Raw genomic sequence first — 27,911 nt, 5'->3', positions numbered from 1 at the left:
GCATCATAATACAGACTTTCCAGATTTGTGACTGTGTGTATGTCTGGATTCATTCACAAGCTGTGTCTCTTCAGCAGTCATACAGCCTCGCTGCCATCTTAAGATAACAGAAGGTGAAGTTGCAAAGCCTGAGGATATGAGACTGTCTAATGAATCTGCAGTCAGCTGGCTAATTCTTAGCACTGACCCAGGACACATAGATCGCACACACTCCAGAAACTCCTGCTCAAAATTCTTTTTTTTTCTTTTGTACTTTCAGGTGAAATGATCTCCGACTATATAAGCAAAAAATCAAGAAGGAAGACAGAAAATGAGAATAAAAATGTCCCAGATAGAGATAAACGCGGAAACTAAGGCATGTGAAAAAAAAAAAACACAGGCCAGAGTGAATAGTGTAGATGGGATTCATGAGGCCTGCTTGTTGCTTTCATTACCCTTTATTGATTCATTTAGCAAGACATCAGGTCCCAACACAGCCCCTTACTGTTAGACAAAACTCAGCATGTCACGTAACATGACTGTCTACTGGGAAGAAAGACAGGCATGTTTTCATTCAACCATCCACCAACAAATGAAAAATGAAACAAATCAATCAAGCTGGATTAGATCAGTAAACCCTTTTTTCCCAAGCTGACATTGGCAGCAGTGACCGACGAGTGCATTAGGAAGGTGAAACGTTATATAATACCGCTCAGAAATAACAGGATATGATTTCAAGTAATTCATCTGAGAACAGACTGTAAAGTATACAATATGATGGCAGATAATGAAAGTGAAGCGACAGGCTGTTTGGTCATTTCATCCACGTCAGTGTGTATAAAATACTGTACAATATTATTGCTGCTGGTTTTTTGGTGATGGATGCTGATGAGCACTGCTTTTGACCGGCATGCTGTACTTTTAAAATCAGCAACAGCTTCAAAGTCATTGGTTTGGAGAATTTTTAGCACTATTTACCCACCTTTATTTCAAACAAAGATGCTCATAGATTTGATCAGCTTACCAAGTCAGCCTATCTGCACAGTGAGCTGTGTGAGCGTAAACAAAAGGCTGGTCGCCTCCCTCATACACACCTATCATTGTTATTTAAGCAGTCCAGCTGTAAGCTGTTTTGTGTCGGCTGTATATTGGTATTGGCAAAAGGACACAAGGGGAGTGAGCATCTTCTGGGTGTCTTCACAAAGCAGATTCATCTTTTGCTCTTGAGGCGTGCATGAGTGATGTAAAGTCCACATCTGGAAAATCAGCCGGTTTGTAAGATTTTGTTTCTCTTTGGGCTCTGTCACTCTTCAAGTTAACAAAATCAGCATCTGTACTGGTTTGTGCGCATGCTAGTCCCAGTTATGTCATGACTCAGCCACTAGAATTATTTCTTGATTTGGACGCAGCGACACAGATAAGAAATAAATGGGGTGGAATATAAGTCCTGAGTTGTTGTTTGTGTAACCTTTACGAACAATGATAAGGGTACCTTCAGTCTCGTTTCCAGTAAAGATGTGAGTTTTCAAATATGCTACATTTCAGTCCTATAAGAAAGATATTGACCCCTAAGTGATCAGATCAGGCTTAATATTTTATATTTAAACAGCATTTTGGTTAATTGTAACTTGGCTCTTGTTCTTGTTCTTTTCTAGTTTTCTTGTGAGAATGATACAAGAAAGGTATTAAGTATAATCCTTTTTTTTTTTAAATTGGGACGCTGTGTAAAATCTTAACATAAATAGAACAAAAAATCATTTAAAATCTTTGTTTAACTAAAAATACTACAAAGTAGAAGCTAAAAATATGAGTTAAAAAGATTTATTTTTAACGTGATACTAATAGCATATTTCAGAGTTGTTTATTTTCTATTTTCTTTTATATTCTATCTAATATGCATTACTATAAAAAGTACCCCGCCCCTTCCTGGTTTCTTAGTTTTCTGCATTCTGTAAAATGTTTCAGAACATAAAACAAATTTTAATATTAGACAAAGATAACTCAAGTTATTCAGTGATGATTTCATTTATTAAGGGGAAAAAGTCTATCCAAACCCACGTGGCCTTGTGTGAAAAAAGTAATTTCCCCCTAAACCTAAGAACTGGTTGTGCCACCCTTGGCAGCAAGAACTGCAATCAAGCAGTAATTCGCATCGAGTCTTTGACATCGCTGTGGTAGAATTTTGCTCCACTCTTCTTTGCAGAGTTGTTTTAATTCACCCATGTTTGAGGGGGGGTTGGTCATGAACAGTCTTTTAAGGTCATGCCAAGGCATCTCAACAGGATTGAAGTCTGAAGTCTACACTCCAAAATCTTCATTTTTGTTTTTTAAGCCATTCACAGGTTGACTTGATGGTGTATTTTTTATCATGCTGTATAACCTGAGTGCGCTGGAGCAAAACTGATGGCCAGAAATTCTCTTTCAGGATTTTCTGGTAGGCCTAAGTCTTCATCTATTATAGCAAGTTGTTCAGGTCCTTAGGCAGCAAAGCAGCCCCCGACCATCACACCACCACCTGCTTTGACTGCAGACATGATGTAAGTTTGGATTTTCTATTTATTCAGGTTATTTTTATCTAATATTAAAATCTTTTTAAAGCTCTGAAATATTTAAGTGTGAGAAATATGCAAAAAAAAAAGAAAAAAGAAAGAAAGAAATCAGGAAGGGGAAAAGCAGTTTTCCCAGCACTGTTTTGCAGTGCAGTTCTTTCTTTTTGTTTCATAATGCTCCAAACTGTTGTGGTCTGTCCAGCACTCACATTCTTAAAGCAAAGTGATGCTGCAGGTAAAGGTATAAAGGCTGTTGCCTTGTTGTACTGAATGGTATGCTGCCTGGTGGTTCACGCAGCCATGGCTGTCTGTACGCATTTGTTTATAGGGATTAGTGAAAGTGTGGCTGATACAAGAGGCTACACCCAGACTTGTGCTGGCTCTCCAAAATGAGAATACAACCACATTTTGCATAGCATCCCAACCTTTTAGATAAAGGTATTGAAGTAAATATTGTGACAGATAAAAAACACAAAAAAACACCTTGGGTTATGTTTTTTTCTTAATTTTTTTCTGTTATAAAGCTTGGGGTGGCAGATCATCTGAAATAAAACAATCACAGCCCCTGTGTGAATGGCAGATGAGTTGATTACAGGACTGCGGGGGGTATGTGTAAGATTCAAAGGGCAGAGCAGGGATGGGGAGGAGGAAATGGGAAGGCTAAAATGCGTCCTTTTCCAGTCAGAGTGAGGTGAGAGGCGGACATATGACTTTATGTGTTAAAATCTGCTTCTGGAAATAAAAAGTCACTTCTGAGTCACATCAAGTTTCAGATTTATGATCCATGTCCTCAACAATGGGGGTGTTATAACTCTGAAAAAGAGGTTGCATGAAGAGCCCCATTGTCCCAACTACACACACAAACACAAAGATCCACAGGAAAAGACGGTCGATAACCATCGCCACGTATTTCCAGTCTTCAATGATCTGCAGAGAGATAAAGACGTTGGATATTAACCACTTGTGTTCATGAGTCTGAACTAAAGTGAACTGAGATTCAGGTAACAAGTGATTATGATTAAACCTTACAAAAGAAAGAAGTACTTTCTTTTATATATATATAAGCATATAAATCATGATATATATCCGATTACTTCTTCAAAACACCTACCCCTTCATCATCATCCTCACTCTTCATCTTCTCCGCAATATAACGTACTCCATCCACTGCATCCTCCACGTCAATGTTGCTCTTGAGCGTCATCCTCTTCCTGAACTCTGTGTTCTCTGAGCAGTCACTGACCCTCCAGCCATAGCGCTTGGCTGACTCCTCATTGACAAAGAAGGATGAGGAGGAATCAGCCATTCCCACGGAGCTTCCACCTCCAACTTCTGTTCCACACTGCTTCCGGTCAGAGTACTTCTGCTTCTGGTGTTTTTTCCGGAACCGTTCACGGATGTTGGAACTTCCTGGTCTCCGCATGAAGAGGAAAGAGGGGAGCCGGTACAGAAAGACACGCTTGACCCAAGGAGGCATGGTGTGCGTACTGGGTGACCGATGGTGCACATTGAGCACGCAAACGCTGGTGACAATAGAGAAGGTGACCAGCACCATTGTAAACATTAGGTACTTCCCAATCAGAGGCACTGCTAGAGACGTAGGTGGCACAATCTTTGAGATAAGGAGTAAAAACACAGTAAGGGCCAGGAGGACTGAGATACAAAGAGTCATCTTCTCACCACAGTCTGATGGGAGGTAGAAGACAAGAATAGCCAGCGACGTGATCAGGATGCAGGGAATGATCAGGTTGATGGTGTAGAAGAGAGGTTTTCTCTTGATAATAAAATCATAAGTAATATCCAGGTATCTAATATCGTTAGGGTCTTCATTCTTGCGTCCAGGCAGTGAAACAATATCCCACTCGCCACTAGGCTTGAAGTCATCGCGTGAGGCATAATCACTGAGGAGGATGAGATCGATCTCCGTGTGGTCGTAGGTCCAAGAGCGAAACTTGAGAGTGCAGTTCTGCTGGTCAAAGGGAAAATCACGGACTTCGATTTTACAGGCCGACTTGTAGATCGCTGGTGGGAGCCAGGCCACTTCACCATTATTGGAGACCAAAGCGTTGGAGTAGAAGGAGACTTCATATGTCCCATCAGCACTGAGGAAAAGGCAGGAGATGAGATAAAGTCAGTAAAGTCAAGCACTCACAAAAAGATTGCCCATATCACATCATTTAAACCAGTGCTTCTTATATTTGAAGGAGCCAGCTGAGGCGCTTCAAGCATACTCACAAAGATACGCCAACTGAAACAAGAGAACACTCAAGGACACTTGAGTGTTTTAATGCAAATCATTTTTGCTTAACTTTACAGGTAACTTGATTTCCTTAGACAGACAAAACTGTGAATAAAAACGAAAATATAATTCCTAAAATAAAGTCTCCGCTGTTTGCCCCTTTTCACCCAGAATAATGTGCTTTCTGTGGACATCTATGATTCGGACACAGAGTTAGGTTGGAAAGCTGACACGGTTTGAGTTGATAGAGCGTGCTCTGCTCTTTCAGTGAAGAAAAATAATCCTCTTGTGAGAGTTTGTACTTCTTAACAAACACACCTATGTACAGTATGTTCATTTTCTTATTTCCAAAATGCTTTCAGACAGTGATGTGGTTTTGGTGGTATGAGTTGCTGAAGCCACATTCAAACAAAATTACTTAATGAACTTAAATTAAAGTCAACAATAAGCGTTAATTACTGTGTAAATAAAATAATTGCTCCTATAATGATTGATAATCTGGTATCTGATCATTCTTCAATATCACTGATATACCCAACTCTGCCTTTTTACAACATTTGGCTGTTTCAGTCTGATAATGGCTATTGTCAGATTTTAATTAGCATTGTGCTTTGTTATACAGCTGCACACTTTTAGCTTCAGTTGATAAGAAACACTGTGCTGTCGGACACTTGTCAATATCCCATCACATTTATTAAAATAGTCTTTTAATAGCCTTTTATTCTCTGAATAAAGTCAAGAAATCCTGTTACAGACTTTTAGCGCGAGACAAACATGGATTTTATGTTAATTCATTCACCAAATGCTGAGTAAAAGATTGCCTGACTGCTACCATGAGGCTGCAGAGGTGACGCATGCAACAGTTTGAAGTCCAAAGGATGCATTTAGCATCTCAAGGGAAGAGCTTGGCCTGGGACACATGCTGGCATCAAGGCAACACCTGTCCCTCACAACTCAAATCTGCTGAGACTGACTTTTTTTCTTCATCTCATCAGGGCTGCAGGGGATGCATTATAAATAAGTGGCCTATCAATTATAAAGTGGGTCAGGAATACAACCATCCCACTTGCCTCTAATGCTTTGGGGCTGCTGTGTATATCCAGACTAATAAAAAATGCAGAGGTCCCACCTGCTTACTGTGACCTCAGGTCTCCCAAAGTTAGACCTCAACCTGAAGTTAGATAGATGACCTCTCACTGGTCTCTTAAGCTATTATGCTCTTCAGGTTGTCCTTCAGCTGATGAGCAATCTCCATTCATAAAATTTGAATGCCTGCAAGCATAAGGTCAAAACACAAGAACAGTTCAAACAACTGTAAGACTCTGTCAGACTCAAGCTTAGTGGTTACAGTAGCTGAGAGAACAATCACGCATGTTTTCTGAGGTTTCATTTCAAACTCAAGTTTCCCTTTTTATCCTGCGCACTTTGGGAACTTTTCTCCATGTTGGCCTAAAAGCCGAAGTTCAATCATAAAACACCATGATCCGATGAAAATCATGACTCAGAGTTCAAGAACAGTTGTTGGAGATTTTGTCATGACACAAGAGGTTGTTTTCATGTAAATTATTACATAAGTTAAGGGGAAACTTGGATAAATCTGGGAAGAGAATAAAAAACAGCTGCTTGTCCTTCATTAGCAACACTGAGATGCCCTAAAACAAGGTTTCCAAACCCTAAATGCTCAGTAGATAACTCAGTACCCTGCAGCTTCAGAGGTGCGTTTTAGGCATTACATTATGAGCACTGACAGGCAACTTGAGTATCACTGACTGTCTCTTCATCACAGCACTTGTTAGTAGGTGGGATAGATTAGCGAGCAACATTTTATCCTCAAAGGTGATGAGGTACAAGGAGGAAAAATGGGCAAGTGTATGGATTTGAGTGAGTTTGATGTAGGTGACTGGGTCAAAGTATCACCAAAGTGCCAGGTCTTGTGGGTTGTTCCCTGTTTGCTGTGGTCAATATCTATCAAAAGTGGTCTGATATCCATGATGAAGCAGAGACAAGGTAACAGCAGCTGAGGGTCACTGATGCACATGGACAGCTAAGGCTGGCCTGTGTGGTCCAATCCAACAGACGAGGTGCTGTAGCTCAAATAGTCAAAAAAAAAAGTTCATGCTGGTTCTGATAGAAAATTGTCAGAAACACAATTGATTGCTGTTTGTTGCGCATGTATCTTCACAGCCACAGACTAGTCAGGGTGTCCATGCTGAAAGTGACAACAATGGACACGTGAGCATCAGAACTAGACCATGGAGCAATGGAAGAAGGTGGCCTGGTCTTTCGTTTACATCCCGTGGATGGCCGGGTGCATGCAATGCTTTGGGCAATGTTCTGCTGGGAAACGTTGGGTCCTGCCATCCATGTGCATATTTGACACATACCACCTAGCTAAGCATTGTTGTAGACCATGTACACCCTTTCATGGAAATGCTTTTCCCTGATGTCTCTGGCCTCTTTCAGCAGCATAATGTGCCCTGCCTCAAAGCAAAAATGGTTCATAAATGAGCTTGAGGTGTTGACTTGGTCTAAATTGTCTAAGGAGCTTGGAAAGAAAAGCGTCTGGACTTCTTTAAGTTGCTTCAACAACTTACTGGACTTAAATATCACAGAGAGCTGGGGAACAGCTGCAATCACAGCATTGTAAGATGGTGAAAGATGTTCCCTTAGGCCTCCTCCTCGATTCAGAGATGGTCTTTCCCTTTTCATGCAAATCTTACTTTCGCCATCTTACAATGCTGTGATTGCGGCCATTCCCCAACTCTCTATGAATGGTACTTATGGTCTTTGATCGATGGGCTTTAATCAGTGGTTGTTGATCATTGGTCATGAGAATTTGCATATTAACAATCAAGGAACTGACCTACCAGCCCATTGTGCAAATGTACTATTTGTAAGGTTAGGGAAACCTGCAGTCACCAGAGACAGAAGAAGTCACTTGATTGACTGACAAAACTTTTCTCCCACTGAAAACGCTATGTCCAGATGAACAGAATCAACCTTTTGGGATTTAGTTACCTGGATGACTGAGCATGCATCAAGACACTGCAGAAATGAGTTTATTAAATCCTGTGGCGCGAAAGCGGAGAACGCCTACAAAAAGATTTCTGATGCTGCAAACAAAAAAGAAATTCATCTTTCAAATGAAACATTATGGTCTAATGAATAAAACCATTAACAGGAAACAAAGCAGATTACCACTACTGTGGTTTTTCCTCATCGTAAGCCCACATCAACTGTGGGCTCAGTGTAATTATTCCTACAGCCTAAAGAGGCAGACACAGCTTTCACACTCATATTACCTTTCTGCAACAACTGTTCTTAAATTCAGAAATAAAATTACTTTTACTATTCAAAGAATTATATTCTCAAATTATTTCTCCTATGGGCAGGTAGAAAAAACAGTACCTATTTATGCATGCTTGTGCAAAACTGCTTGACTTTGCTTGACTGTGTCAAGCAAACAACATATCAGGAATTAACCTAAAGTGCAGGTTTCTGGAATGTGGCCCAGAGAGAAGCTGTACAGGCACAGGGAGCAAACTTAACACAGAAAAGCCAGATGAAAAAACCTCTGATCACCACACAAAACAAAATTCAGCAAAAACTCAAACTGCATTTGGCTATGATGCTTTTGTTCTGTGGTACAACAAAGGAAGGACTTTCCCACTGAATACATTTTAAACGGGGAAAATCAACAGTTAATGTTTTTCAAGAAACTAACAGATGGCGATGAGACCCATCTGCTGACCTATATGGGTGACAGACGACGTGACGTTCACAGGCCTTTGCGTCTGTCAGCCGACTCTCCAGTGAATAAGAGCAGTGCAGCTTATTTCTCCGAGTTCCTCTTTTTTTACAGTGCAGAAGTACTGATGTATTGATTTTTCCCTGCAGCCATTTTCCAGAGTTACAAGATAAATTCCAGATGTGCCAAGATATTCTCTTTTTTTTTTTTTTTTTTTTTTTTTTCTTAAATGACATCAGAAACAGCAGTATGCGACATTACGTGATGGCAGAGCTTCAGTTCATCCTTTGTCATTTTTTTGCATCCTTCCCTCCCCATCTCCAGCTGCCTCCCTCTTCCCGCTCCTCCACAACCACCCACACATGCAGGGCCTTGGAGTGGGGGTATGTCACCAGGGTGCAGAGGAGGCTACCCCCCCCCCCCCCCCTGTCCCCTTCTGGCTGCCTCTGCCTCAATTTTATCCCACAACTTAGACATTCACATTATTCACACTCTCATTACACATACATATAGGATCTTGGGGGTGGGCACAATCACGGAGTCCAAATCACCATCAGGGTGTATACCTCACCCCTGACGTCGTTGCCCACCTCTCAATTTTAAATACACTTAGTCATTGAGGGCTAGCAGGAGGGACTATGCGCTTACCTGCTGCTCCTTGGCAGGTAGCTCCATGCCCTCCTGGGTTTTAATTGCACCTTAGAACACATATGCATCAACACTACAATGAGCGGGTGGAGGGAGGTTTGGAGTCTTCTCCCACCCCCATTCTCTGCGGCCTGCTGGAGCGGGAGGGCTAGTAGGAGGAGTTGGCCGTCCGACTGCGGTCTGGGGTGTGGGGCCTCCCTGCTGCTGCGGAGTCGGGGTGGTCTGCCTCTCCCCACCGCAGGGAAAAGGGTAACACCACCTGGGTCTGGGTGCAATTCCCCCCTCCAGGGGCAAGGGTACCTAGACCCGGTTTGTAGAGTACGCTTGGGGAGTGTGATTGTGTGTACAGCGTCTCTTTATGTCTGTCTCCACGTTGGTTGAGTGTGGAGTGAGTGCATATGAGAGCATGAGGGTGGGAATGGATGTTTGTGTCTGTGTGTGCCTGTATGTCTGTGTCTATATGTCAGGTTGGGTATCAGACGCCACCTCTCTGGGGACACCTCAGGCCCTCCAAGGTTTGGAGGCCTATCTCCACCCACCACCACTTCCCCTGCCGGTGGCGGACTCCCTCAGGTGTCGGTGTGTTGGTGGTTCTTTGTGTCTGGGGGTGGGCGTCCGGGTACACACCGGCTCACTCCTTGGCGGCCGCTTGTCGGGGCCTGGGGCCTGGGGCTCACTCGGGCCCCTTTGGAGGTGGGGTGCCCCCGGCCTCTCGGCCTGGGGCTCGGTCACTCAGGCACAGCTGGGGGCCGGCGGAGCTCACGGGCGCGTCACTGCAACTCCCCCTGACTTCTGCTCCGCGGCTGCTGGGCGAGCCCTCATCTGGGACTCTCCTCAGCTCTTACTGGAACAGTGGCGCGGCTGCCCCTCTGTTGGTCTTCCATGGTCTCTTGTGTTCTGGGGGCCTCTGGATGTCTGGAGTTTTGATCTCCTCCATACCCACTTCACACCCTGGAGGACGGGGCTGTGGCCCCCCCACACTCCCTAGCAGATCATTACATGGAGAAACCTTTGGAATGCAAGCATGCTGATCCACACAGGTATGCACACATGGGTATTCACAGACGCGGACTAAAGCTTTCTTGGCTGCTGCCTCAAAGCACACTGTGCGCTGTCTATCTTGCGTGCTGCACAATATCGTTTATTATTTAGTAAATATTGATATCTATGACTAGCTAGTTTATTGTGATGGTGCTTTGTTTTCTCTATTATTATGTTGCTCTTTGTTGTTTGCTGTCTCCTCTGTTTGTTTTTTTTGTTTGTTTGTTTGTTTTTTCTCCATACAGGTGACCCAGGAGTTCTTTTTTTTTTTTTCTCTCTCTTCCCCCCCCTTCTCACCGTCTCTTCTCCCCTTTGGTTTTCTTTCTTTCTCTCCCCCTCTTTCTCTCATTCATTCCCCCTGTCCTATTTATTAATAAAAAAAAAAAAAAAAAAAAAAAAAAAAAGTGCCAAGATATTCTCACCTCATCATTTTGTATACCTGTGCTCGCAGTACAAAACAATCAATAATGTACAAGGATATCCTGCTCTCCAATGTAACTAAGTTGGAAAGTCTGGATTTCTGTGTTTCTGTCAACACAGTAGTTGCAGAATTGCGCAGGAATAAATCTGAAGCTTTTCTTTCCAATCATAAACGAACTGCAAATGTTTACAGGAAGTCTAAAAAACCTGAAAGGTAAACATTTAGTGTATAGTGTGAAGCAGTCTCTACTGCGTACTGCAAGGTTAGCCTCAAATGGAGCAGTGAATATTGATTAAAAAGTAATATTATTCAAGTGCACCAAAACTGGTGACCTTACGGATTAACACTTAAGAGATAAAAACAAATTGTTTTACTCTGTCTACAACAGGCCTGATTCTGCCATTGTAATTCATAATCTCCTTGTGTGAATGATTCATACGCTCTCTAACATTCAAACAGTCTTCATTATTATCAGACTGTCTGCAGACGCTCCATACAATGCCATTAAAAATTTGTTGGTTCATTATTCACTATTTATTAACCTAAAAGAAGTGACAAGTGGGCTAAAAATGAGATAGGAGGATAGACTGAGTAAGAGGATAGAATTGGAAAGCTTTTAGGGAAATGGGGCTTTTGTAAATATTAAAGTGAAGTTACTCAAGTTTTCTGTCTGTTCCTACTTTCATCACTTAGTTTTACACACACACACATTTATTGCGTCTGTCACAAAGAGGACATACTTGTTGTAAAGGACAATGTCAGGCAACCAGATGTGTTGTGACGGGAGTCGGATTTTCTTGATTCCCTCGTACTCTTCAGGATCCCACATTAATCTGTAGTCATTCCAACCCTGGTGTAGAAAGGCACGTAAGGGCATGCATGAACATACAAGTAAACAATTAAAATCAAGAGCCACATACAGTTATGGTCACAAGTTAACAAATATTTATTATGGGCTTGAATGTTGTGGTAATTTGAGGCTTTTTTGGGTAGTCATCAACAAGCTTCTGGCATAATTCTGGCCACTATTTCTGTCAGAACTGATAGAGTGGATGGAAATTGTTTGGTTTCCTGACACGACTCCACTTTCAAGAGTAGTCCCCAGAGTTTCAGTACCTTAAAGGTAGACTGCTATATCCACTCCAAAACCAGCTGTGATGTGTGTTTGGGATTGTTTTCTTGTTAGAACACAGAGTTGTCTCCAAGTTTCAACCATCTAGCTGCTGATTTGAGGCGACGCTGAAGAATTTGGAGGTAGTCCTTCTTTATTATTGCATCCAGTTTGTGCAACAGTACCACTGGCAGCAAAACTGTCCCAGAGCATAATGCTACCACCACCATACTTGACAGCTGGTATATTGTTCTTAGGTATTAAAGCCTCACCTTTATTCCTCCAAACATAGTTCTTGTCAATGTGGCCAAAAAGCTCAATCTTTGTCTCATCTAACCATAGAATATTTCTCTAGAAGACATTTGGCCTGTCCTTGTGGGCAGCTGCAAATTTCTGTTGAATGTGAAAGTGTTCATTTTGGAGCCGAGGTTTCTTTGTTGATTATAATTTCAGTCCATGGTAACTTCAGTGTGAACAGTGATGCTGGTGTTCCAGCAACTTCCAGTTCATGGCAGGTTCGATCCTTTGTGATTCCTTGCTTGTTCCTAAACATGCTAACTAATTTCCTCTCATAGGGTGACTGTGTGGATTAGAGGAAATCCAAAAAAAATTCATACTTGTGCACCTAATTCTTGTTTTTTCTTAATCATTAAAGATGTATGTGACACTCTAGAAAACAGTTCAGTGAAGTCATTAAAAGCCCAAAATTACCATGGTACTCATGCCCATGATTTCTGACAAAAAGAGACATCTATCATTAACTACATGAATACATACAAATGCATTTAAAGAACATGTCACGGTCCGCAGGGCAGACCATGTGTGAATGAGTGAGGACCCAGGCATGAACACAGGCAAGGAGACAAAACTGAACTTTAAACGAAAGGCGAGCCTTTATTGAGGCTTATAGAAAGGCAAACCAAACAGCAGGGACAGTGGTTAACCTAAACTAAAACCTTAACTGGAGAAACTTTGGCTATGTTCACACTGCAGGCGAAAGCGCATCAAATCCGATTTTTTTGACCCTATGCGACCCATATCCGATCATGGTATGACAGTGTGAACGGCACAAATCCGATATTTTCAAATCCGATCTGGGTCACTTTTGTATGTGGTACTGAATCCGATACATATCCGATGTTTCAGAAAGCGACTGCTGTATGAATGGCCAAGTCGCATTAAATCCGTCTTTTACGTCACTGACACAAGACAGACGCCAATTATCAGCGCCGGAGAAGCGCCCGATAAGACATCGCGAAAGCTTCTTGGCCATCCGGTGAAACTGCTGGGAAGACAACGTTGGAGAAACGTTAACATTTTATTTGTACTGCATAATCTGCAGATTCAGATAGAAATCTGCAACTATCCTTTGAAGCACCGCTCCTCTCTAAAACAGCAATAAGGATAATTATTAGGTTATCTACATTATTATGTAAATAACAAAATAACTTAAAGCAAAAATTGGGAAACGTGAAGTCCGAAGTCTTTATATTAAGGGCCATCAGTCAAACAATATTGTTTGCTCTGGGTCTAAACAGAGCGCGTTGTGTGTGACATCTTCTTTTGCGCATGCGGGCCGCTTTGAGCGTTCACACTAGAGCGCGTTTGCTGTCGCATTTTATTTGTAGTTTGAACAAGCAGACAAAAAAATCAGATTTGATCAAAAAATCGGAATTGAGCATTAAGACCTGCAGTGTGAACGTAGCCTAAGGCTACGTTCACACTGCAGGTCTTAATGCTTAATGAACGTAGCCGAAAACTATGACTATGACAACTGTGACAACTATGAACAAGACCTGTGCTGGAACGTAAAGGAACTATGAAATATATACTAGAACAAGCAACATGACCATGACCATGACCTGCACAGAGTCTTGATAAAACACTGGACATGACCTGAGGGAAGAAACACAGACGGGGGGGGGGGCAGCAACCATAGAACACAGAAACCGAAACCAAAAGACTAGAAAAGATAAAAAAATGACAAAATCAAAGTTCAACAATGATACAAAAACTCAAAACACTGGGTCACTGACCCAGGACCATGACAGTACATTTATAATTGTAGTGGTTCATGAACCGATAGACCCTAATGGTCAAATTTTTCAATTGGTCTGATCCTCGGAAACAAACAAACAAAAAATTATGAGCAAGGTGCTTTGACACTAACCTGGGTGAGCCAACAGTTGGTGGTCATGATCTGCTCTCTCTCATTCTGAAACACAGACATGGGAAAATTCTGTAAGCAGTGGCTCCACTGACAACAACCAGGTTAACGTGTTCCCCAGTCATTTGACATTAGTAGGGTATGCCTCTTTGCTCACAGTATGTGAGGTTATGGGTTTGTTTGTGTGTTTTCTTACCACATTGATCAGCTGGGCTAGAGACACCTGGATGTAAATGGTGACCTGCTGGCTGGTGTTGATAGCTGGCCTGATGAGTTTGTTGTAGCGCTCTGGTGACAACAGGTGATTCACCAACCGTTCCTCTACCTCCGCACACAGGATAGCTGCACACACAAATACGCACACAGGGGGAAAACAGTCAGAAGTACACTACAGAGGATATCACAACTCATTACAACCCAATATAACCTCCTATCAAAGGCATGTTAGAAAAGTGCTAAGCACTGACTTGACTATGATATGACAAGCAAGTGTGAGCACAGTCTAATACACCACTGGTTCCACTCTGTAAATGAAAAGCAAACAGTAACTGGACTGGTTCTTATTGAGTATTTTTCTACCTTTAATCTGAACTCTATACAGCATCGTTCCACATCTGTTCTTTCTGTCTAATATTCACACTCTAATAAAGCTTTAGGATCAACTTGGGGTTCAGTAACTTGCCCAAAGATACTTTGGCATGCAGACTGGCGTTGTGAATCTCTGGACTGTTTCCAGAACTATTGTATACAGTCTTCATCTGTTTTCTTAAAATAAATTAGCTCCAATTTTATAAAGTAAAAAATAAATTGCATTATTAAGAATGAACATATTCCATATTTCTTCCTCATACGTAATAGTAGCTACTCCAGTTTATTCTGTTTCACGGAGATAAATGTCCTCTGGCTATCATACAGTCAGAAAATGTCAAGAATAAGCCAGACTTATTCGTAATTTCATCATCTCAGTCGAGTGCTTGTTGTGATGATGCAGCCAGATCAAGCTTACAGTAAGCACATCTTTACTACCGTGCAGCTTAAGTTATTGGGTACAGTGAACTGGGGCCTTATGTAGACCTTGAATTTAACACAACCTTGAGCTAAAATTTACAGCAGAATAAGCTGTTGTTTGGTTGACCATCCATTAACTTCACTTTGAGTCTCCTGCAGTAAATACCTCCTTGTTTGCAGCCCTGCATTTTGGCTGGGTGACTATAAAATATATGTGTATGCAATTAAAGCATTTTAATGACCGCTAACACACTCACGATTCACATTTAATTTCAGTGGGACTTGAATGAGAAAACACAGATGCCCAAAACTCTAGCTGGTGAAGCGATGTTTAAATCTCGTGTTGTCAGGTTTCGCCAATTACGTGCTGCAGTGATGCAGCCCGCTGCATGCTCTCATGCGCTCGTGTGTATGTGTCATGAGTGGGAGTGTTACTGTCTCACAAACAGATCACATGTAATTGTATTCAGTCACAATTCAATACACAAACACAAAAACATAAACAAGTTTTGCACCTGCTCAAAGCACCTCATGCCCAGACATTTCATCATATAAACTACTGACTGTATATTCAATTTTAAGAGGAATAAATATTGGTGTTTTTTAAGGAATAAATACTAAATAAAGAAAATATTATGGATGACTTATCGCATATCTGTTCTGTTTTATGTTTAACTGCAATTTAAGAAGCCATTGTCTTTTGTGCTGCCACACAAACAAGTCTTGTCACATAAATTTCCATTTAAAAGCTTTCTATGCTGTCCTGTTTTGTCCTGAACGTGTTGTTTCCTGGTATGATTTGCCTTGTGTGTTTTTATGTTATTTGAGGTCTGGGAGTCTTTTGTGGCAGCATTTTTTTTCTGTGTGTGCCTCATAAATAAACTTGACATGACTGTTGGCTATGCGTATACAGTGTATACAGGAGAATGACGAGCAGGGGAAAAAGAAAAAAAGTGAATTGTATTAATGCTTTGCAAAGCAACATAAACTACCAGCTTCAAAAAAACAAGTTACATAGTACATGTTGAATCTTAACCTTTATCCTAAAAGCACAAACAAAACACTAGAGAACCAGAAAAGTAAATAACGGGGTTTGTGTCAGTGTCTTAATGAAGAGTAACGCTGCCAGTCCTCTATTATGCAGTGGTGTCTGTTTAGATGAGATTATATCTCTCGGCTGCCCTGGGAACGCCTTGGTATTCCCCCGGACAAGCTGGAGGGGGTGGCTGGGGAGAGGGAGGTCTGGGCCTCTTTGCTTAGGCTGCTGCCCCCGCGACCCGGCCCCGGACAAAGCGGATGAAGATGGATGGATGGATGAAGATGAAGACTTTATTAAATACTTTAAAAAGGAATGGACTTCATATTTAGACTTTAATGACACTCCCGGAATATCTGCTTCTGTTTTATGGGAAGCAGGGAAAGCTGTGATGAGAGGTAAAATAATTTCTTTCTCATCACACAAAAAGAAAGAAGAAAACAAAAATATTCAGGAATTAGAAAAAAACATCAAATCACTAGAAGAAGCCTACGCGTCCCACCAAGATCAGGAAACATTGAACAAAATATGCAAAACAAAACTAGAATTAAATGAAACTATTAATAAAAAAACACAATTCCTTATACAAAGACTTCGCTTGCAGAATTTTGAACACAGTAACAAATCAGGTCGATTTCTAGCTAACCAGTTAAAAATAAATAAAGAAAAAATAACTATATGTGCTGCTAAAGATTTATCGGGGAACACAATATATGATCCTGGAAGAATAAACAACATTTTTAGGGATTTCTATGAAACTTTATACTCACCACAAATAAACCCATCTAAAAATGAAATTGATCTGTTTCTTGACAACGTAACTCTTCCAAAATTACTAGACAGTCAAGCAATGGAACTGGATTCGCCACTGACGCCAAGTGAACTCCAGGAAGCCCTGATAAGTATGCCCAATAATAAGGCTCCAGGTCCAGACGGCTTCCCTGCAGAATTCTACAAATAATTCTGGACAATTTTGGCACCAGTATTCCACAGCATGTTGCAGGAAATCGAGGAAAAGGGCAGACTACCACCAAATATGAATTCTGCCAACATTAGTCTCCTGCTAAAACCAGGCAAAGACCCTTTATTTCCCTCAAGCTATCGTCCAATTTCTCTTTTAAATGTAGACCTTAAAATAATCTGCAAAGCTCTCTCAAAGAGACTGGAGAAAATAACCCCCCTCTTAATTCATCCTGACCAAACTGGTTTCATAAAAGGTCGGCACTCCTCAACAAACACTCGTAGATTACTTAATTTAATAGACTACTCATACGATAAAAACATCGAAACCATAATATTATCTCTAGATGCAGAAAAAGCATTTGACAGAGTTAATTGGAAATTTTTATTCGCAACTTTACACAAATTTGGTTTTGGAAACTCTTTCATAAACTGGATAAGAATATTATACAATTCCCCAACGGCTCGTATCAGAACAAATGACCAGACATCCTCCAGCTTCTGTCTCCTGAGGGGCACCAGACAGGGATGCCCACTCTCCCCTTCACTTTTTGCAATTTTTATCGAACCTCTAGCAGCAGCATTTAGACAGGCTACAACAATTAAGGGCATAAAATGTAAGAACATAGAACATAAAATCAGTCTCTATGCGGATGATGTGTTGCTTTTTCTGCAAAACACACAAACCAACCTCTCTGAGGTAATTACTTTAATAAACTGGTTTTCAAGAGTTTCAGATTATTCAATTAACTGGCCAAAATCTACAGTTCTCCCCATTAACTGCTCCTTCCATAATTCTTCCTCTGCCCCACTGCAATCCGGAAATATTAAATATTTAGGTATTAATATCTCTCCTAAGCTTTCAGACTTAACTAAACTAAACCACATCCCACTTCTAAAGAAAGTAGAAGGCGATCTGACTAGATGGAAATCTTTACCCATATCACTCATGGGAAGGGTCGCCACTATAAAAATGATGATCTTGCCAAAAATAAATTACTTATTTTTGATGATCCCTAACAAACCATCACAAGATTGGTTCAGATCTCTGGATTCATATATTTCCAAATTCCTTTGGAAAGATAAACCGTAAACGCTACAAAGAACCAAGGATAGAGGAGGATTAGATCTGCCTAATTTTCACCAATACTTCTTAGCCAACAGGCTTCAGTTCATCTCAGAATGGTTAAAACATACCTTCTTAGTTGAGCCCTGGCTAGATGTTGAACAGGCACTATGCAAAGATCTAGAGATTTCAGACCTACCATTTATTAGCTCAAACATCAAAAGACATGAATGCTTTAAAAGTATCAACATCAGCTTTTCTCTAACAGCATGGTGGGAGTTTCTAAAAATAACGGAGTCTTCATTAATCCCATGCAAACGTACACCTATCTGGAATAACCCTGACATATTACAAAACAATAATATGATTAATTTCCCAGAATGGAGTTGTAAAGGAATTAAATACTTAGAACATATATTAGAGGGAACAGAATTTATTCCATTTGACAGACTAGTTGAACAATATGGGATCAACAAGACAAGGTTTTTAGAATATCAACAAATTAAATCCATAGTAAAAAAGAAATTTAACCTCAGTCAAGTTGAATTACAAACACCACTAAGTGCGGCACATTTTCTTACTCTTAAATCCCCCAAATTATTATCTAAAATATACAGAACACTTTCTAAATTAGATGAATCAATATCCCTTCCTACTGCAAAGTGGGAAGCAGATTTATCAGTCAACCTAGACCAAAACTTCTGGTCTCAGATTTGCTTAAAAACTTTTAAATTAATTAAAAATCCCAGTCTGCAATTAATTCAATACAAAATACTACATAGAGTGCACTATACAGGTCATCGGATGTTCAAGATGGGCTTTACATCTTCCAACAACTGCTCACACTGTCAAGGCAATACACCAGACAATTACATCCACGCTCTTTGGTTCTGTCCGCCAGTGCAAAAGTTTTGGCGCGAGATATGTGAAGACTTATCAAAGTGTCTGAAATGTAACATTCCAACTTCCCCCTTAGTGTGTCTACTGGGCAGCTTAGATAATGTCACTTCAGAAAAGAATATAGCCCATATGATCTTCACTGCCCTATGCATAGCCAAGAAAACAGTCCTCATGAACTGGAAAAATAAAAATAATCTTAATTCTAACCAATATAGAAATTATCTATTAGATTACATTAGTCTTGACACAGCCTCTGCCACCACATTAGATCAATTGCTCTGGGCCCCTTTTATCAGCTCCATCACCTAGTGGGGGTGGGGGGTCATAGTTTGGTCCCGCCTTCACTGTTGTGATTGGTGAGGGGGTAGGGACAGGCTTAGGGCGTCGGGGGGTTCCCCGGAGGCATCTTCCTTGGGGGGCTCAACCCGGGGTAGCGGTCACGTCTGGTTGGGGGCTCTGTTGGCTCTCAGGTGACTGTTTCCTCACGGCTGCGTGCAGCGGGGCTAGGGGAGGGTCTGTGCTGACGGACGTGGGTTACTGACCTGGCAACCTGGCTGCCCCTGGGTGGGTCCGGGATGGGCGTGAGGTTCTGGGGGCGCTCCGTCTCTGGGCTGGGGCCCGGGCCGGGCCTCGGGGGCTTGGGTCCTGGTTGGTGTGTTGCCGGGGTTGTGGGCGGGTGGGTGCATGGGGGCCCGGCCCTGGAGCAGGGTGCCGCCGGTGCGTCGAGCCGCCTGGGGGGCTCTTCAACTGGTGGGGGGGATGGTCACATCTTGCAGGAGCTTTCTTCTCTTCAGGAACTCTCTGCAGGAGGGGGAGATACAGGAGAGGTGGAGGAAGATCTCAGCCTGGGCGTTTACCGTCTTATGTAGTCTGGAAGATGTGTGGATGGTGGGGTGGGTGCAGTTTTCTCTGTGGTGGGGTTGGGTGGACTGTCCAGGGCTCTGTGGAGCCGGAGGGCGCTACTGCACTGGGCCCCGGTCTGATGGGCCTGGGCCCCCCTTCCCTGGCGGGTCGCGAAGGGTGGGAGTGCCTACTGGGGTCAGCGGGGGAGCTGGCCCCAGGGAGGGGTTACCTGCCCCTCCCTTCCTTCCCTCCCCATCTCCAGCTGCCTCCCTCTTCCCGCTCCTCCACAACCACCCACACATGCAGGGCCTTGGAGTGGGGGTATGTCACCAGGGTGCAGAGGAGGCTACCCCCCCCCCCCCCCCCCCCGCGTCCCCTTCTGGCTGCCTCTGCCTCAATTTTATCCCACAACTTAGACATTCACATTATTCACACTCTCATTACACATACATATAGGATCTTGGGGGTGGGCACAATCACGGAGTCCAAATCACCATCAGGGTGTATACCTCACCCCTGACGTCGTTGCCCACCTCTCAATTTTAAATACACTTAGTCATTGAGGGCTAGCAGGAGGGACTATGCGCTTACCTGCTGCTCCTTGGCAGGTAGCTCCATGCCCTCCTGGGTTTTAAATGCACCTTAGAACACATATGCATCAACACTACAATGAGCGGGTGGAGGGAGGTTTGGAGTCTTCTCCCACCCCCATTCTCTGCGGCCTGCTGGAGCGGGAGGGCTAGTAGGAGGAGTTGGCCGTCCGACTGCGGTCTGGGGTGTGGGGCCTCCCTGCTGCTGCGGAGTCGGGGTGGTCTGCCTCTCCCCACCGCAGGGAAAAGGGTAACACCACCTGGGTCTGGGTGCAATTCCCCCCTCCAGGGGCAAGGGTACCTAGACCCGGTTTGTAGAGTACGCTTGGGGAGTGTGATCGTGTGTACAGCGTCTCTTTATGTCTGTCTCCACGTTGGTTGAGTGTGGAGTGAGTGCATATGAGAGCATGAGGGTGGGAATGGATGTTTGTGTCTGTGTGTGCCTGTATGTCTGTGTCTATATGTCAGGTTGGGTATCAGACGCCACCTCTCTGGGGACACCTCAGGCCCTCCAAGGTTTGGAGGCCTATCTCCACCCACCACCACTTCCCCTGCCGGTGGCGGACTCCCTCAGGTGTCGGTGTGTTGGTGGTTCTTTGTGTCTGGGGGTGGGCGTCCGGGTACACACCGGCTCACTCCTTGGCGGCCGCTTGTCGGGGCCTGGGGCCTGGGGCTCGCTCGGGCCCCTTTGGAGGTGGGGTGCCCCCGGCCTCTCGGCCTGGGGCTCGGTCACTCAGGCGCAGCTGGGGGCCGGCGGAGCTCACGGGCGCGTCACTGCAACTCCCCCTGACTTCTGCTCCGCGGCTGCTGGGCGAGCCCTCATCTGGGACTCTCCTCAGCTCTTACTGGAACAGTGGCGCGGCTGCCCCTCTGTGGGTCTTCCTTGGTCTCTTGTGTTCTGGGGGCCTCTGGATGTCTGGAGTTTTGATCTCCTCCATACCCGCTTCACACCCTGGAGGACGGGGCTGTGGCCCCCCCACACTCCCTAGCAGATCATTACATGGAGAAACCTTTGGAATGCAAGCATGCTGATCCACACAGGTATGCACACATGGGTATTCACAGACGCGGACTAAAGCTTTCTTGGCTGCTGCCTCAAAGCACACTGTGCGCCGTCTATCTTGCGTGCTGCACAATATCGTTTATTATTTAGTAAATATTGATATCTATGACTAGCTAGTTTATTGTGATGGTGCTTTGTTTTCTCTATTATTATGTTGCTCTTTGTTGTTTGCTGTCTCCTCTGTTTGTTTTTTTTTGTTTGTTTGTTTGTTTTTTTCTCCATACAGGTGACCCAGGAGTTCTTTTTTTTTTTCTCTCTCTTCCCCCCCCTTCTCACCGTCTCTTCTCCCCTTTGGTTTTCTTTCTTTCTCTCCCCCTCTTTCTCTCATTCATTCCCCCTGTCCTATTTATTAAAAAAAAAAAAAAAAATGACAAAGGATGAACTGAAGCTCTGCCATCACGTAATGTCGCATACTGCTGTTTCTGATGTCATTTAGAAAAAAAAAAAAAAAAAAAAAAAAAAAAGATGGATGGATGGATGGATGGATGTCTGTTTAGATGAGTCATCTTTGGCTTTGCCAGACACAAAGCAGGTAAACTGTGATCTGCCTTTGCCTGGCCAAAGCAAGTAACACGGAAGTTGCAAAGAAGCAAGTCAAAATATCATAGCAGCCTCCTATTATTTGCACCTGTGGTTAAAGTTTGAAAATCCTAGGTAATTTTCACCAAAACTGACCTCTGAACAAAGATTTTTATTAGATGTGCCTTGTTCTCTATGACAATACCCCATCAGCCTTTTACTGCTGAGGGGCAAAAACAAATTGCTGTTTGAAACACAGTATATTTAAACAACTTTAGCACTGAAATCTATTTTCTAACCATATTCTACCCCATAATGGCATTGTATGTCAACTTAGAAGAACACACCTGTTCAGGCACTTCACTTGTATAGCTTTGCAGCCATGCTCTCAACTGTCTTGTCAAGATATACTCAAGAAACCAATATGTTTTGAAACATGTCAGAATCAGACTGAAAATAAGAGGATCTGAGCTTTAAAGGCAGGTGACAGAAGAAGAGGTATATGCTACACTTGGTCACTTTACATTAACCTTCAGACAGGAGACAGGAGAAGTGTCCGGTGTCTGAGCAACTATGACAAGAAACCCCGAAGGTAAACCTCCTCAGAGACAAAAAGCTGCGTCTGTCAGGATTAGAGGGAGAGGAGACTCGTGCCAGGAGAAGAGGACAATAGAGACACGACAACATACAATGGAAACATCAGAGCGTGAGACAAAACAATTCCCAGATTAGTATAATCATCAGATAAAATTAAATAGGATCATGCTATATTATGGTGATGAGTAATAACAGGGATTTATGAGTTTCATTTTTAAAGGGATTAAAGCCTGACAACAATTCACTGTTTACATGCAATAAACAGCCGTATGAGGCCAACTTCTACTTCTAATTCAAATCAACTGGTTATCAGATTTTGGTGGCCTTCAGCTCTTCTGATTTCAGAGTTTTAAGGTATCAAGTACCAGAAAATCAGTCTGTTGTGACTGAGTTTTGGTTCCTGTTAATTTCATTGTTATTTTTATGTTAAAATTTTAGTCCTGTGTCTTTTGCTGTTTTTAGTGTCTGGTTATTCCAATGTTGAGTGTTTTGGTTCAGATCTTGGTTTTTATTGGTTGTAGTAGTTTTAAATCCCTTAGTATTTCCCGTCTCTTGTCCACTCTCTCATGTCTTTCCATTAGCACCTACACACAGGGGTTTGTTATTCATGTCTGTGTTTAGTATTTTGTCTTTTGGTTACTTCCTGTTAGTTTTTGGCGCTACTTTCTGATTTTAACCTCCTTTGTGGTGATCAGCCCCACAGTAAGAGGATAGTCTGACTGCTTTGAGCAGGCAAATAACACACGGCACATGACTTCACTGTACTCGAATGGCCTCCATGGATGTGGTGGAGCAGGAGATTCCCATCGTAGATGTCCAGCTGGAAAATCTGCTGAATCCATGTGATGCTCTCGTGTCAAAATGGGCCAAAATCTGTGAGGAATGTTTCCAGCACCTTGTTGAATCTATGCCACGAATAATTACAGCAGTTTTGAATGCAAAAAGAGTTACAGGAAGGTTTACCTAACAAAGTGACCAGTGAGTGTATAGTCCTGTCTTACTCTTGTTACAGTGTATGTTTTTGCTGTCCTGCTTGGCTCCTGCATGTTTTCTTTGTTATGTTCTTTTGATTTTCATATTTATTGTTCTTTTTTTATTCGCTCAGTACTTTTGATCAATGACTCAACCTCAAATGTCATATATGTGAGTCCTCAGTCGTATACTCTTTACAGATCCATTTTATTTTATTTTTGTTTCTATTTTTTAATTATCACATTTGCTTTGCATGTGATTCTATTTATAGGACGCAACAAATAAAACATGTTTAAAAGCTTATCCCAGCACAGGAATAAAGTTCCAGTGAAAACAATTTTGTTGTCAGATGGGGCAATTCAAGTTAAGCACTGCCAATAAACCATTTCCCACAACTGTTTTAAGATTATAAAGACACAGTATTTTTTAGAGAAGTCTCTAAGCTCTCACAGTTACTTTGAAAATTAACATTTTATTGCTATCGTGACTAAAATCATTCTCATCGCCTTCGCTATTTGCTCTAAGTGTTTCAATCTTTCTGAAGCAGAGAACAATCAGTAAAAAAGTCATTTGGAGCAGGAGCAATAGACAAAATTCAAACACATCTATACACTATACAAAAAGAGCACTGTAGTAGAACAAAGTGAAATAACTAAACAGATGTGGTTTCTAATTTGAATGCACAGTTTTGTAGCTGTTTGACCCTAACGCGTTACTCCTTCTCTAGTGACTTCAGCTTGTGGCTGTTCCATGGCTGCACTCTGATTTCAGCCTGAGAGAAACAAGAAACGTCACATTGCCTTAAAAATGTAAAGGGAGGCAGTATAAAAATAAATCCAGCACAAAGCATGAACAAACTGGGAAAGACAATTTGCGTCATGTGTCTGAAAATGATGAAGAGATGCGATATAGATGGTGGGTTCGACGGTAATGGCTAAAATGGTATGATGCTAAAATAAGATGCGGATACGGCTTAAGTAGAGATGGAGCAGGAGGGAGTCTACCAACAGGTCTCATCACACATGTATGCACACACACTCCTGTCTGCCTCACTGCACTCTCCACACCTCAATAATTCATTACCGCTAAAATAAAAATGCCATCATCTTACTTGCGCGGAGACGCAGACACAATCAGAGATTATTCTCAAAGTCTTTCTCGCTCGCATAAAATCGACACCGTTTCCATCACAACATGGAAATAATTAAAAAACAAACAAAAACAAGCTTTCAGGCGTGCCGCTGAGTTTGAGTGATGCAGATGGACAGAGAGGTTGTGTCATCAGTCAAGAGTGCAGAGAGGAGAGGAAAAAACAGTTCTACATCCTGTAGGTTTCTTTTCAGGTTAGTGAATTATTCAGCGTGTTACCATCTGCAGTGGCCTTTCAGAGGCCAAAACAATTTAGGATTCAGCTGTCTTTGGTTTTACTCAGGATGCTGTCCATATCAGTCATGTTATAAAATACAGGCCTGCGTGCATACACATCCACAGAGTCTCACATCCACGCATTTCATATTGTTCGTAGCAAATCTACTGCCTGAGAGATTTTTGTGTTTTTTGTGCCTCGTGGGATTTCTTTTACTTGTTTTGCCCCGAACTTTTCCTCATCCCAGACAGTCCTTCTGTCTGTGAGAATAAAACAAATTCTCTTATTACAATGATTTTCTTTTAATCTGTCGCAATCTCTCCCTCGTGTCTTCCTGTCCTGCTTTGCTCTTTTGTTCACAGCGTGACAGGAACATGTGCAGATTTAGGATATAAGAGAGACAGCAGATGCAGTAAAAGTGCCTTTCTTTTGCGCTCAGCTCGCTCAGTGTCACCTCTAAGTGGAAGCATTGCTTAGGTGTGCACCACCTGGTGCCGCTTTCATTTTTTCTTTTTGCTTTGCAAAGCACTTCGATACATCTTTTCATCGGCATGCATCTCTCCTTCAAAGAGCAGCATCCAAACAATCCTGCCAACGCAATGACTAATAGTTTACTATGAAGTGTTGACTCAGTGATGCTGGGCCCTGCTGGCGAGATATACATCTGCAGTTATGAGAAACCAGTTTTAAACTCATGAGAAACTACAAGCACAAACTAGGAGCTGCACAATTCTGCCCACTCACGTATAATGCATCACACATGAGCTACAGAGAAGCAGAATCAGGGTATGGTGACACTGATGGTTTCGTGCAAAATGTTAAAGATCTTGCAAGCCTACAATGAGCAAAACATCTCATAGGGTAGCTGTAGCACACATTAGCACTGTGCATTTACTGCAAATGATCCTGAGAGCACAGAAGGCAGAGAAATGTGTGATGCAGCACTGTAAATATTAGATAAGTTGCAGTATAGGAAACAAACAAAATGTGAAAATATAGAGTAAGGCAGAAAAGATGGTGTGCAGGAACAGAGACACAGAGTGAGAACGGTAGGGAAGCCAACACAAAGGAGCAAATGCATCCCAGCAGAGTGGCTGACTGGATTTCGTCTGTTTAGAGTTGGAGCCATGAGAATGTTTGGTTGAAGTGACAGATTCATACAGTGAATCACTGGCAGACAGAGCACAGGTGACACTGAATAAGTTACAGAGAACAAGCAAGTCTGAAACCATGAACTTCACTTTTGTACTTTTTTAAATAATATGAATGCACTTAGCTAATCCTGCTTAATTTCTTAGCTGTTTTACTGAATACTCAAAAAAATTAAAGTGACTTTCTTTTTGAACTTACAACATGTTTAATATTGAGATTTTTATTAATACAGCAACTGATGAAATACACCAGGAGGTAGAGCAGGTCATCTACTAATTGCATGCTTGGTGTTTTGATCCCTGGTTTCCCCAGTCTGCATGTCAAGGTATCCTTGCATCCTTGTGCTCTCCAATGTCCCATCAGCGTATGAGTTTGTGTGATTGTCAGATAGAAAAAAGTGTTTGTATGAATGTGTGACTGAGGCATGTTGTATAAATCGCTTTGAGTGTTCAATCAGAGTAGAAAAGAATCAGCACATTTACCATATTCCCCCGTATGAATTCATATTATCTGCGCGTATACTTTTCTTCCAGTAAGAACACGCCCTATTCATGGCAGGGGGGGGTAAATTAAACCCTCAATTACTGAATTTAATTCCACTGCAGTAGTTGTAACACTGTTTTTCTATCTCTCTGTCTATCTGAACTGGAGAAGCAAACACAATGGGTACTGGGGTTTGCCTGGTAGAGCTGCACATTGATCCAATTTCAGCACCACTGACAGCTCAATAATAGATTCCTCCTGCCTGATTTAGGACCTCATAAGTTACTTTACTTGTCTGTAGGTGGGGAGATCATCTGATAGGTGTGATGTAAGTTAAAGTAAGCAAACTCTCAATTGAAATGTCTGCTATTGTTATCAAAGTATCTTTTTCACTTACTGGCAATGAAGGCATTTCATGTAGGTTAAATAGCAATAATTGTATCTGCACTTACAACCACGCAGTCAGCTGTTTCGCGAGTTCTCTTCAAAGCACGGTGCCAGATTTGTTATTTAAATTGCAGGCTATGAAGTCTTGAACCAAACTAAAATGAGTGAATGAATGCTCCTTACTCAGATTTCACACCCTTGCCCTTAAAATGCAAATGTAATTAAAACTCCGTGGGTTTTCTGCCTAAAGGACAAGCGTGTTAGTTAATTGAAGCGTGCTGAAAAATCACGTGCTAAAGGGTTTGACGCATGGAAATGCCGCTACTTATCCCCACTGGCCTGCTTTCCCGAGACCACCTCTGTCTGCAAGGTAAAAGTGTGGCTTAACCATGCAAGAAATTAAACCCCTTAAGAAAGCACTTATCAGACCTGTTATATTAACTGGCATGCATTTGTGTAAGAGAGGGTGTGCAATTTTGCAATGGCCAACCCAAGCCAGATTTTAAAGCCCAATAAAGTAAAGTCTCCCGTCCCGTTCCGAGAGGATTGGAAAGGATTACTCACTTGTCACGGTGAAAATCAGGAGAGCCAGGGCTGCTTTCACCGGGGCTGCCATCTCTTCCTCCCCTCCAGTGCGGCACACACACGAAAACTTGCAGATGAAGAGTATTTCCCGCGTTTTCCTCTTCTCTGCGCTCACTTTGCAGTAAGTAAAGTGTGAAACCGAGAAAAAAAAAGAAAAACAATGAACAGGGTGGATTACAACGGTTTCATTGCGAGCGGTGAGTGAGGGTTGGGGGACATTGAAAAGAATACCGATTGCTGTTAGAACCGAGAGATAAAGAGGCTGGATGCTTTCTGCCAGAGCGCACCGACTGTAACGCTGGTCCTAGAGCTGTGATTGCGCGCAGTGGAAACCGGCTGTAGAGATCAGAGCCCCCCTTACAAACAGCGCTTTCTTTGGGAAAGTGAGTTGAGGAGCTAGCGGGAATACGTCAATCCCGTTATCGCCAAAGCAGCCATTCTTAAGATAAAAGATTTAAGTACCCCGGTGACCGCATCGCCC

The 27,911-nt window shown here is 42.4% G+C and overlaps 1 protein-coding gene across 1 annotated transcript; it reads right to left on the bottom strand.

The window, feature by feature from the left end:
* Positions 1–226: 226 nt before the first annotated feature.
* On the bottom strand, positions 227–27,910 carry LOC147338106 (neuronal acetylcholine receptor subunit beta-2-like). The gene is made up of 6 exons (XM_086257960.1): positions 27,410–27,910; positions 14,100–14,245; positions 13,907–13,951; positions 11,366–11,475; positions 3,640–4,630; positions 227–3,455 (listed from the first exon to the last, which is right to left on the bottom strand). The coding sequence occupies exons 1-6, from the start codon at positions 27,459–27,461 to the stop codon at positions 3,291–3,293; spliced, it is 1,509 nt and encodes a 502-aa protein (XP_086114086.1). The 5' UTR covers positions 27,462–27,910; the 3' UTR covers positions 227–3,290.
* Between the last annotated feature and the right edge of the window lies 1 nt (position 27,911).

The sequence above is a fragment of the Aulonocara sp. 'chitande type north' Nkhata Bay genome, linkage group LG2 (assembly GCF_057382095.1).
Source record: "Aulonocara sp. 'chitande type north' Nkhata Bay isolate Kocher_YH1m ecotype deep benthic linkage group LG2, A_spYH_male_GT1.1, whole genome shotgun sequence".
NCBI classification, from domain to species: domain Eukaryota; kingdom Metazoa; phylum Chordata; class Actinopteri; order Cichliformes; family Cichlidae; genus Aulonocara; species Aulonocara sp. 'chitande type north' Nkhata Bay.
This window is presented reverse-complemented; position numbering and strand designations above follow the sequence as displayed.